This window comes from Mus musculus, chromosome 19 (assembly GCF_000001635.26).
Source record: "Mus musculus strain C57BL/6J chromosome 19, GRCm38.p6 C57BL/6J".
NCBI lineage: Eukaryota > Metazoa > Chordata > Mammalia > Rodentia > Muridae > Mus > Mus musculus.
The window spans coordinates 23,977,138-23,989,440 of record NC_000085.6 but is presented as its reverse complement, the minus strand read 5'-3'; the positions used below and the strand labels follow the sequence as shown (position 1 = coordinate 23,989,440).

The following is a 12,303-nucleotide window of genomic DNA, read 5'->3' as shown; positions in this document are numbered from 1 at the left end:
CCTCCCCACCAGTTAAAAGAGAGTGCCAGTGTAGTCCTCCTTTGGAGAGTTTGCACTTAGTGAATTGAGAGCTGCCTAATTAACAGTTAGTGAGCTGTAACCTTCCCTGGTAGGAAAACTGGAAGCAAAGCCAAGTCAGCTCAGAAGGCAGAACAAGTTAGAAAGGCCGCCTCTGCCCCCGCTGGGGTTTTGAGTCCCCAAACCAGGTGTTACGTTTTTTTTTTTTTTCTCAGCTTGCCTTAAGAAAAACTAGGAAAGGTGGCCGGAAGTTGGCAGAGCATCTCATTAAGAATGGTCAAGGCTATTCATCAATTATCACTTTGATACAAATCCACGCCTGTGTTGACAGTGAGCCCTGGGGGATCTTTCTACGTGGCCCAGGCCTACTGTTCACAGAATTCACCCTGTGTTTCTCACCCTTGAGGTAGACTGGGCTTCTTTGGCCTTCTGGGAATCAAAGCCAATCATGTGATTCACTTTTGCCACAAAGCTATGAGCTAAAGTGACGGGCATCATTGTCACCCCTAATTAGTGCAATTATAGGATACTCCCTGGAGTCTGAACTTCACATGAACTGCTAGTGACCTTTGCCGTTGCATAGTCATACCCATACCCATACACACACATATACACATACATATACACATACCCATATACATAAACATACACACACATATACACATACATATACACATGCCTCTCTCTCTCTCTTTCTCTCTCTCTCTTAAAAATAAAATAAACCTTGCCCGAGATTGCTTGACATGGAACCATACACATCATATTCTGTACGATACATGCTGCGTGTGTAGCAAGGGTATTTTTTCCCCTTAAATAATAAAACCATTGTTCTGCATCTTTCCTTAAGGTGGACTTAGGTGAAGGCAAGATCTGCTTCTGTTGTGAAGAATTTCAACCAGCCAAATGCACAGACAAAGAAAATGCCTTGAAACTCTTCCCGGTCCAGCCTTGTAGTGCTGTGCACCTTCTGCTTAAGGTATGATGGCCAGCTCATAGTCTCTACCAGGAATGCTCCCCAGGGGCCCAAGAGGCCGCTCCTTGAGATATTCCCATTTGGTGGCTGCCTGAAAATGGTCAGGCTGCTACAAGCAAGTATGAGCAGCCCTAATAACCTGAAGTTACTGAGCGGCCCTTCACTACCCTGCCGTTAGAATGGAGTGTGGAGGAGGCCACAGATTGTGTTTTAAATTATGTGGAGACAGATTTCATTGCATATAAGAATTATAAACTGGTCTACAGAGTGAGTTCCAGCACAGCCAGGGCTGCACAGAAGAACCCTGTCTCTAAAAACCCAAAAAACAAAACAAAACAAAAAAAGAATTATAAGCTGGTGAAAAATGCAAAGGAGTCTAGCTATGCGTATGTATATGCTTGCACACACATCCGAGGTATAGCTTTCTGGAAAGCCTCATTTGCACGCTCACTTGGCATTGTCGTTCATTCGTAGTGAGTTGCATGAGCGTGTTGAATGTCACCATTCTATGACACATAGACTAAGATCAGCCAGGAAATGGCAGTAGACCCTTGAGTTCTTTATATCTTGTTTAATAGGCAACATTAAGTAAAGAAATTTAGGAGAATACACCAAGGATTCAGGTCAAAGGGAAATGCAAACTCAGCCTTTATAATGGAGCTGAGCCACTGAAGTCTGACTGGATTGGGTGGCAAAATCAGCTAATGGCCTCTTAGCTGTTGTTAGTCAACCACTTCTTTAGATCTTTGCTTCTCAGGGAGGAGGAGGAAGCTCGGAGAGAAAGTTCTGCAGAGCTTCAAGCTCTGGGTAGCATAGTACTTAGAAATGTCCTGCTTGCCTTGGTTTCTGCATGTTTGACTCTTGAGTCATCTGGAACTTTCTAAGCCTGACTTAGCTTGAGGAAAGCCCCTGAAGGAGCCAAGGCTGTAGCCACAGCAACCTTCAGTGTTGACTTAGCTGCTATTTTAAGGAAAGAAGACCTATTTACACTCCCTGACTGCTCCTGGTTCCCACTGTGTGGTAGCTGAGTGCCCGGGCCACCACTGCCTGTTGCTCCCAAAACAGAAGCAGTGACCACATGCTAAGGAGATTCCATCCTGCAGGAAGTGCTGTCCCTTGGGTGGGTGAGGGCACCAACTAGAGAAGAGTCTCAATGTTCTTCTAGAGGGAACTTTATAGATACTATTCAGAGGCTTGTAAAAAAAAAAAAAAAAAAAAGGTCCCTCCATGTCTTTGGAAAATTGGCTCTAGCACCCCTGAGGATACCGAACTCTGTCACACCAAGCTCCTTCTATAAAGTGGCATAGGATAGATAGCACATAGCCTTTACACACTCTTCTGCATGGTTGCAATGTATTTTGCAAATAGTTGTTATATCATTTAAGAAAAAAAAAGATAGGAAAAGGGCCTGTCCATGTTCAGCATAGTCTTGTTTGTTTTTGCTTTTGCTTTTGCTTTTGTTTTGAGTAGTTTCCATTTTGGTTCAGTTGAATCTGAGAAGGTGAACCCATGGATATGGTAGGTTTCTTTGGGTTACTTATTTTTTTAAATTGGAGTTTGTCCTGGCACTCAGATGCTCCTGCCTCGAGCCTTTAGAGTGCTAGGGTTATAGCTGTGTCTTATTATATGTAGTTTAGCTTGTTTTTGTTTGTTTGTTTGTTTGTTTGATTAGACAGTTTTACTGTATTACCAGTCCAGGTTTGAACTTATGACCCTCCTGCCTTAGTCTTCAAAGTAGCTGGAAATATACGATTTTAAAGTAAGAAATCTACATTCTGACCAGGGGGTCATAATAGCCAGCATTTATTTCACACTTGCATAAGCCCGATGCTATGTGACCCCCTGCCCCCATCATCTCAGAAGCTTGCCAGTTCAGACAGCATAGTTATCAACACATTTTACACATCTCTCTGACTGGTGGTCTTGTTTCCAGAAAGTCCTGTTTGCCCTGTGTGCCTTGAACGCCTTGACCACCACAGTGTGTTTGGTGGCTGCTGCCCTGCGCTACCTCCAGATCTTTGCCAGCAGAAGGCCATGTATTGTAAGTGTGTGGAAGCACTGTGTGGTATTTCCACCTAGCAGTCCATCCCTACTGTGTGTGGAAGCACTGTGTGGCATTAACCTAGCAGTCCATCCCTACTGTGTGTGGAAGCACTGTGTGGCATTTCCACCTAGCTGTCCATCCCTACTATGTGTGGAAGCACTGTGTGGCATTTCCACCTAGCAGTCCATCCCTACTGTGTGTGGAAGTACTGTGTGGCATTTCCACCTAGCTGTCCATCCCTACTGTGTGTGGAAGCACTGTGTGGCATTTCAACCTAGCAGTCCATCCCTACTGTGTGTGGAAGCACTGTGTGGCATTTCAACCTAGCAGTCCATCCCTACTGTGTGTGGAAGCACTGTGTGGCATTTCCACCTAGCTGTCCATCCCTACTGTGTGTGGAAGCACTGTGTGGCGTTTCCACCTAGCAGTTCATCCCTACTGTGTGTGGAAGCACTGTGTGGCATTTCCACCTAGCTGTCCATCTCTACTGTGTGTGGAAGCACTGTGTGGCATTTCAACCTAGCTGTCCATCCCTACTGTGTGTGGAAGCACTGTGTGGCATTTCCACCTAGCTGTCCATCCCTACTGTGTGTGGAAGCACTGTGTGGCATTTCAACCTAGCAGTCCATCCCTACTGTGTGGGGAAGCACTGTGTGGCATTTCCACCTAGCAGTCCATCCCTACTGTGTGGGGAAGTACTGTGTGGCATTTCCACCTAGCAGTCCATCCCTACTGTGTGTGGAAGCACTGTGTGGCATTTCAACCTAGCAGTCCATCCCTACTGTGTGTGGAAGCACTGTGTGGCATTTCAACCTAGCTGTCCATCCCTACTGTGTGTGGAAGCACTGTGTGGCATTTCAACCTAGCAGTCCATCCCTACTGTGTGTGGAAGCACTGTGTGGCGTTTCCACCTAGCTGTCCATCCCTACTATGTGTGGAAGCACTGTGTGGCATTTCAACCTAGCAGTCCATCCCTGCTGTGTGTGGAAGCACTGTGTGGCATTTCCACCTAGCAGTCCATCCCTACTGTGTGTGGAAGTACTGTGTGGCATTTCAACCTAGCAGTCCATCCCTACTGTGTGTGGAAGCACTGTGTGGCATTTCAACCTAGCAGTCCATCCCTACTGTGTGTGGAAGCACTGTGTGGCATTTCCACCTAGCTGTCCATCCCTACTGTGTGTGGAAGCACTCACTGTGTGGCGTTTCCACCTAGCAGTTCATCCCTACTGTGTGTGGAAGCACTGTGTGGCATTTCAACCTAGCAGTCCATCCCTACTGTGTGTGGAAGCACTGTGTGGCATTTCAACCTAGCTGTCCATCCCTACTGTGTGTGGAAGCACTGTGTGGCATTTCAACCTAGCAGTCCATCCCTACTGTGTGTGGAAGCACTGTGTGGCGTTTCCACCTAGCTGTCCATCCCTACTATGTGTGGAAGCACTGTGTGGCATTTCAACCTAGCAGTCCATCCCTGCTATGTGTGGAAGCACTGTGTGGCATTTCCACCTAGCTTTCCATCCCTACTGTGTGATCCATTGCTTTTCTCCTGTTACGCTGTTTAACCAGGATGAATCCCAGATGTCTGCAGAGGACGTGGAAGAACACGGTCGGATTCCAGACCCAGATGACTTTGTGCCACCAGTGCCTCCTCCTTCTTACTTTGCCACATTTTACTCCTGCACACCTCGGATGAACCGCAGGTATAACTCCTATGTCACGCTGGGGTCTCTGTGGTATGCCCTGCCTTGAGACTTGTGTAGTCTCCAGAACACTCCACCCGAGCTTCCACTTTTCTTTTTAATCCAAAATCCAGGCAGATTGGTCTGTCCGATTAGCTTTCTTTCCCTGTCTTGTTTTTCTCCGATAAACTAGACGACTCCAAAGATAAGTCCCAATCTTGACCTAGAGATAAACTCTTTCAATTTCTTTTAGCTTCCTAGGGAAAACTGACACCCGGTGAGATAACAGCTGTAATTTGACAGCATTGGGGGTTTCTGTTGCCCTGGAAACATGCCCAGTTAGGCAGAATCGATGTTTCATTATAACACCATCAGCTGGTCCCAAGAGCCGTGACATTCTTTGCAGTCACCAAGAAAAAAATTAATTATTAATTGCATCTTTCTGGCTTGGAAAAAAAAATGGACACCATGGTTAATTTTTCTTTTCAAATTCTAGCTCAAAATTTTGACTATTTTCCTTAAATATCAGAAATTATTATTTGTAGAGTGAAGTATGTATTGATCTGGTTGTTAGTAATGCCTAGGATTAAATCTTTAAAGAATGATCTCATTTATTCATTCAGCAAACATTACCAATCTTCTCCTCCTTGCTTGGTGCTGTTCTGGGTTATAGAAATTCAAAATGAATTAGCCCAGCTTCCTCTGTTCCAAGCCATGAGCTCAGTTTAGATCCTAACATGAGAGTTAGAATCACAGCACTCCATGCCCAGAGGTCTCCCAAACCCAGAAGAGCCAACTGGGTCACCCAGTCAGCCCTGGCATCCCTAGAGAAGTGACTTTATGCTGAGTTTAAAGGTTAAACCCCAAAGAGAAAAAAGTCTCTGGTGTCTAAGGGGAGATTAGCATCTTTAGCTTGATATCTGGGGTCAAGCAGTGTAGTTTGGGATATCTGTAGTACGCGTAGAGTCATCAGTCAGATGTGGTCCATGTTTGGGGGCTGTTGGAAAAACACTTTCTAATGTTCATAGTTCAGAACAGCTATGAATGCATTTGGAAGAGGCCCCACCTAAGCTCTGCTCTCGTTCTTTGACTCTTATCCCACCCCTCCTGGAATACCTACCCAGGCAGAGGCAGAGATGGTCAGAAAGCTGGGAGAGGGGCTGTCAGCTGGGTGAACAAATTATCTTGGGACAGCAAGGCTTTTCTTTGTTTGGGGAGCGGTCTGCTGACATTGCAGAACATGGGGCAAGGATGGAGTGATTCTGACCCTTTCAGAAACTGAGAGGAGCAGCGCAGATGCTGAAGAGGGTTGGCGAGAAAGCACGTGTTCCCTGTGGGTAGTCTCTGGGTTTTAAACCCTCTCCCCTACCAGCTGATTCTTCTCCATTACTACTCATAGAGGATCCCAGAGAAAACAACTTTCAAGCCAATAAGAATCCTGTTCATCCCTGTCTTAGTCAGAGTTCTATTGAATCAAAGAGACACCACGGCCATGGCAACTCTTATAATGGAAGGCATTTAACTGAGGCTGGCTTAGAGTTTAGTCCATTGTCATCATGGTGGGAAGCATGATGGCAGGCAGGCAGACATGGTGCTCGAGAAGGAGCTGAGAGTTCCATATCTGAATCTGCAAGTATCAGGAAGGGAGAAAGCTACTGGGCCTCGAAACCTTAAAGCCCACCCCCAGTGACACACCCACTCTATCCCTCCCAAGTAGTGCCACTCCTGATGACTAAGCATTCAGGCATATAAGCCTATGGCAGGCATTCCTCGTTCAACCACCACAGTCTCCATAAGCTTATATATGCCTAGGTGATGTGTGATAAGAAGTAACTTACATGGACTTTCCTTTGGTGCTGTCCATTGAAATGCAGCATCAGTGGTCATCATAATGACATAATGACATCGTAGGAGTCATTCATTTTGTGATCATGCTATGGAAAATGCCATGTTCAATTTCTGGGTTTCCTTCTGGAAGAGATTTTGTGGTAGTTTAGCATCTAAGATGAGAGCCCACTCTCCTGACCTTTTCATCCTTGGAAATCTGATGCTTACCTCCGTGGATGCAAAGATAGCCATGGGTTATTGTGAATGCCACACCTCTGTGGGTGCAAAGATAGCCATGGGTTGGGAATGTCAGGGAGCAGGCAGGCAAGCAGAACTAGCAATAGGCAAGGGATTCAGCTATTCTCTTTCTTTGCTGAAGGGGCAAAGGCAGGGTTTAGAAATGCTAGAAAGATGACTCATGGGTGTTGATTAAAGACTGAAGCCTCACCATATCTGGAGAAAGTTGGCCTCTCTGATTCAGACAGCTGTGATGTTCATTGGTCAGGACTCTCCCACTAAATCTAGGAAGGGTCTAGTCCTTTGGAGTCACTCAGCAGTGGGAGTTTTTAAACAGCATGAGCTAGGTAGGAGAGTTGGAACGAAATCCATGCCTGAGTCCTTGTTCTATGGAGAATATCTACTTAGGGCAGCTTTGACAGGAACCCTCTAGACCAGGGAGAGTGTTTTCATGGGACTTCTTTGTGCACTGGATGCTTGACACTTTACACAGCCACTCTGGGGAACATCCAAAGTCATGTGCCAGTATAAAACCTCGCCTCTATCCTTTCAGGGGAGCATAAATGGGCACAAGAAATAAGATGAGTTTTAAATCCAGTTTCTGCCTCTCCCCTTCAGTCGCTTAGATGCATCTGGCCTTGGGTCTGTCTTTTTATCTGTAAGCTTCCCTCTTTTCTTTTCTTCATATTCTAAGAAGAGAATTTTATTTTATTTTTTTTTAAAGAAGAGACATTGCTATGGGTCATCTAGTACCTACTGAGCACAGGGTTCTCTGTTTTGTTTTACCTTTTGCTTTTTTAATTACTTTAAAATTTCAGTTCTGTGTTTTCTAATGTCTTTTCTTCTTTTTATTATATGCGATAAATACTGGCAGGGAATCTTGTGAGTTTGGTTTTCCTTTTAATTTTTCTGTCAAGGGTCCTACAACCACAGTTAAAACAACAACAACAACAACACAACAACAACAACAACAACAACAATGTGTGTGTGTGTGTGTGTTGTCTCTGGAAACACTATGGCCATCAGACTGTAGATCCTCATGAGCCAAAAAAGAAGTCCTGTTCAATATGACTCAGTAGCCAGTGTTGGTTCAAGTTTAGTTTAAGTTTTTTGGTTTAAGTTTAGCACAATATAGAAAAGTTTTCTGGTGTAACATAATTCTGTGTATACAATAAAGCTTAAGGGATTGAATTGCATTGAAACTCTTAACGTATGTGCCACTTCTTCCATAAAGATGGGTTCTTTTGTTAAAGTTTATTTATGTAGTCTATGCATGTAAGTGCTCTATCTGCGTGTCTGCCTACATGGTAGAAGAGGGCATTGGATTTCATTGTAGATGATTCTGGGATACCATGTGATTACTGGAAATTGAACTCAGAACCTCTGAAAGAACAGGCAGTGCTCTTAACCCATGAGTCATCTCTTTAGCCCTGGAAACTGGGATTTATAGACAGACTACATATGTTATCTTAAGGACTTGGAGGAGGATCAGGTGTGGTCATACAGATAGTGCAGAAGGCATCCAGGCTACTAACCAAATTCATTTCTAGCCTTCTCGGTGGGAAAAACGGGTTCTGCATCAGTTCCTTTGAAGAGACAACCTTTCATGTTTAAAATGTCTGGTTTTCTGGTGCTTATCTGTAAGCACTGGGACATCAAACCCTCTCTAACAACAACAAAAACTATTACTTAAGAAGTACTTGAAAAGGGAAAGCATCTAACGTTGGTTGGGAGAAAGGCAATTTGGAAAGGAGGAGTATAATTGAGTAGTTCTGTGCTAAGGCAGAGACATCATATACTTATGTTGCTGAGTGTGGCAGATGGTACAGTCTCAGGAACCCCACATATCCCGTGGTGGAGCAACAGAAGTGGGTGTGTGTGAAGAACAGAGTAGAAATAGCTGACATCAGCAGGAATGGTTGAGGGAGGAAGAGGAGCCCCAGGAGAAGTTAGCTTTAACCAGGAAAACAGCAGCTGGTTCTTCAGTCCCAGTCACATGACAGAGTAACTGTCAAGTCAGCCTCTCTGCATCTTGGTAATAGCGAGACTCTTTTAAAGTTTCTCTGCTGAAACTATCGGTTAGCTATAGCTTTGTTGTTGGGAGTGAGGTATCAATATTCCAAATGGACGCAGATCTTTTTTGTCAACTCAGCCAGGTTTGTCACATCAAGTTCAGAGAAAAATAGAATGTTAACCCACCTCTTTCTTTGTTCTTACTAGGACTCTTGTTTCTGAATTTTATCCAGTGCCACCCACCTGGCCCAGTGCATCATTAGTCAGGGAGTGACCTGAGGAGCATGTGCGAGTCACTCTATGATCCTTTCTGCTAGCTCCTGTTTTGTCTTGGAGCTGGGGGCAATGCTCACCTTTTGTTTGAAATTAATTTCCCCTTTTAAAAAAAGTTATCCAACAGTGAATTTCTCTCACGAATCAGACGTGAAGGAAACCGAGGCAAGAAGCTTTTTCTGTGAACGACTGCAGGAGGGCACCAAGATTCTCCTTACCCTTAGTTGCCTTGGCTGTTGTTAGCGATATGCTTCAGTGGTATTTTGTATATCCACCTCATTGTGCAACCATCACCTCTAACTCTCTGCAAAGCATTATCCTCTCCCGTAAGCAACTGCCAAGTCCATAAACACTAAGCAACCCCTCCCTAGCCCCTCCCTCAGAGCCTGGCAGCCACCCATGCTCTCCATCCCCATGGACACTGCTGTACTAAAAGGAAAAAAGGGCATTACGTTTTATACACTGTCATTTCTAAAGGACCCCCTGGGTATTTGCCTAAGGATAGCTTGAATAGTTATTCCTCTTTGGCTGAGCTTCTGTGAGTGTCTTTCCTCTAGGTCCAGGCCACTCCCAATTTAAAGGCAAAGGCAGAGGGTCCAGGGTCTGCTGCTGTAGGAGGGCCAGTGTACAGAGCGCACCTCCTGACACCCGGTGCTTTTTCTAGGATGGTTGGTTCTGATGTCATCCCACTGCCCCATATCTATGGAGCACGCATCAAGGGTGTGGAAGTGTTCTGTCCTCTGGACCCCCCACCTCCATACGAAGCTGTAGTGAGCCAGACTGACCAGGAGCAGGTATGCCTACTCCCCAGAGTATATGCTCTAACATAACCTGAAGGGGTTTACGGGGGTCCTCTGAGGATCAAAAACCAAAAACAATGACCCCTCCTTCTCCCTTCCTTTCTGATGCAGGAGTCTTCATTCCAAATGCCAGAAGGACCAGAAACTGCTGCGAGCCCAGCAGAGCCAGTTTGCACGCAGATAACTCAAGGTAACACACACCTTCCCTACGCCAGGCCATAGGTCAATAGAGGAGAACATGGCAGAATGATCTGACTAGTGTTTTGCTGGAGGTAAGGTATTCAAACTCTTAGGGCTTAGAAGTGAGATCTAAAATGTTAACAGGAAAAAAGAAAAAAACACACTGAAATAAAGAGACCTACTTCAAACTTTTTCATGAATGATCAGACTATCCCCAGGAACCCATGGGCTAGAGTGCAGGTTAACTCGTTATTCCCCTGGCTCCCAATCCATTTCCTTGATCTGTTGAAATGAGCAGGATTCCTTCGAACGAACGTGAGTTTCCCAGTGAGTATTCACATTGTCATTTGTAACCAAAGGTTTTAATGCTAGAATTAAGATTTTTTTTTTCAGCCCTGTGGTCCATGCTAGAGTCATTTTACATTTATCCTTGTAATTTAAGGACACTGTTGTTCCCGCTTTCTGTCTTTGGGGAGGTTTTAAATGGCCTAGAGAATTGTCCACTGGTACAAAATTGCAGCTGGCACTAAATAATGGATCGACTTTCCGCCATGTCGGATGGGGGTAGCTTTTCAGCAGTGCTATGTGGGCCATTCTTGAATTCACTTTACATTTGGAAGGGGACAGACTGTGAGCCCCGCCACTGAGCTCCAAGCCCCACCTACCCTAAAAAGGATTATAAAACATTGTTCTCTTCCCTTAAGCACATTTGTTTTTCCACGAGGAATTTTCCAATCAGAAACTCGGCTTTCCAGACGCTGCTGCTACGTTTCCTGGCCAGGGCTCGTCCTATTCCAGTGTCATTTGCAGATTTATTTTGCAGCCACTGAAAGTGTCCCAATGTGGGCACCCCCTGGGCTAGGCAGATGTGCATCTGCTAGCCTTGGCTTGGCAGTTCACAGGATAGCCCTTTGCCCACATAGGTGGCATTTCCCTGAAGAGCCAGATACTGTGAAAAGCTTTGCTACTCTTGGAGGCGGCATCAGGATGTCTAAACAACCCTAGGAAACAAACCAAACTGATGCTATGGCACAGTCTCTTACTTTTGCCCCCTGGGCTTATCATTTTTCTTGTTTGCTTGTTTTAAGTGTGGCAGGGTGATTTGGAGAGGGAGGCTTTGCCATGGTGCTGGGAACTAAAAACTGACTGGGCCACCAGCCTAAGTAAATGTTATTAATTACAGTACTCTTGCCTTGGCAGGTTTGGGCCTACAGGTGTTTCCTGACCAACATTTTGATGGCTACAGCTGTTGAAATACTGTGTTTTTTATTTTATTTTAAATCAGGTGGGGCTCTTACTAACACGACTGGTGAAGAAAACACATCTGGATCAACTCCTATTCTCACTCTGGTTCAGCCTCCGAGAAGCCGGAGAGCTCTCCCCCTTCTGAGGACAAGATCAAAGAGCGACCCTGTGCTTCACCATTCGGAGGAGAGAGGTGATGTCACTCCTCAGGCTCTTGGTAGACCACTGAGATTTTTGGACTGGTGCTAAGTAGTGTTTAAAGCATCGGGTACAATCAGGTGGCTCTGGCCAGCTGAGGGCCCTCCTAGTTAAAGCAATATTTTGAGAGAAGTTGAGAGGCCATGGGAAAATAAGATAGTCTATGTTTATATTGGAAAGATACATGTGGTATTTTTTTTTAATTAAAAACATATATTTATTTATTGTTGTGTTGTGTTGTGGGGGGGTGGGTGGGTACACTACGGTGCATATGTGGAAGTTGGAAGACAAGCTGTTTGGGTCAGTTCTCTTCTTTTAATGTGGGTTCTGGGGACTCTACTCAGGTCGTCCTGTTGGAGGTAAGTGCCTTTACCTGATGAGCCACTTCACTGGCCCTGGCACTGTGTGGCTGGTGGGACTGTTCCTGAAGTCGTGGGTAACCGCATTTGGTTGCCCATGATGCTGTAAGATTATCAGGTGAACTGTCTCCCGATTCTCCAGTTGCTGGCACTTCTCTGAAAACCAGTCAAGGAGTGTATGGTTTTATTCTCTGGCTCTACAATTTTGTATTTGTTATCTTTTTCAGTGTGCTCTAGTAGTCTCAATTATTGGAATCTGACTATGTTTTATTTTTTTTAAACACTTTGGATACAGCGAAACATGTTACTTCATCTCCCTCCCTCATTGTTTTGAGTATAATAACATGGAGCCTCTTTTGAATATATGAATACCTGGACATCTATAAACATCTCTCACTAGAGAAAAGCATATAAAATTGAAGGAAGCAAAGGAATAGAGTAAACAGCTTTTGTAGTTCAA

The 12,303-nt window shown here is 44.9% G+C and overlaps 1 protein-coding gene across 4 annotated transcripts in view; it reads left to right on the top strand.

Moving 5' to 3' along the window:
- Positions 1–12,303, top strand: part of Fam189a2 (family with sequence similarity 189, member A2) — a 58,687-nt gene that overhangs the window by 41,996 nt on the left and 4,388 nt on the right. For all 4 annotated transcript variants that reach the window (XR_386486.4, XR_001782594.2, XM_006527156.4 and 1 more), the window contains 6 exons: positions 866–994; positions 2,925–3,032; positions 4,599–4,732; positions 9,726–9,855; positions 9,973–10,051; positions 11,327–11,479. Coding sequence is in view for 2 of the 4 variants with exons in the window: in XM_006527156.4 (XP_006527219.1) it covers positions 866–994; positions 2,925–3,032; positions 4,599–4,732; positions 9,726–9,855; positions 9,973–10,051; positions 11,327–11,479 (733 nt within the window). In the remaining 2 variants the exon portion in view is untranslated. The remainder of the gene's footprint in view (positions 1–865; positions 995–2,924; positions 3,033–4,598; positions 4,733–9,725; positions 9,856–9,972; positions 10,052–11,326; positions 11,480–12,303) is intronic.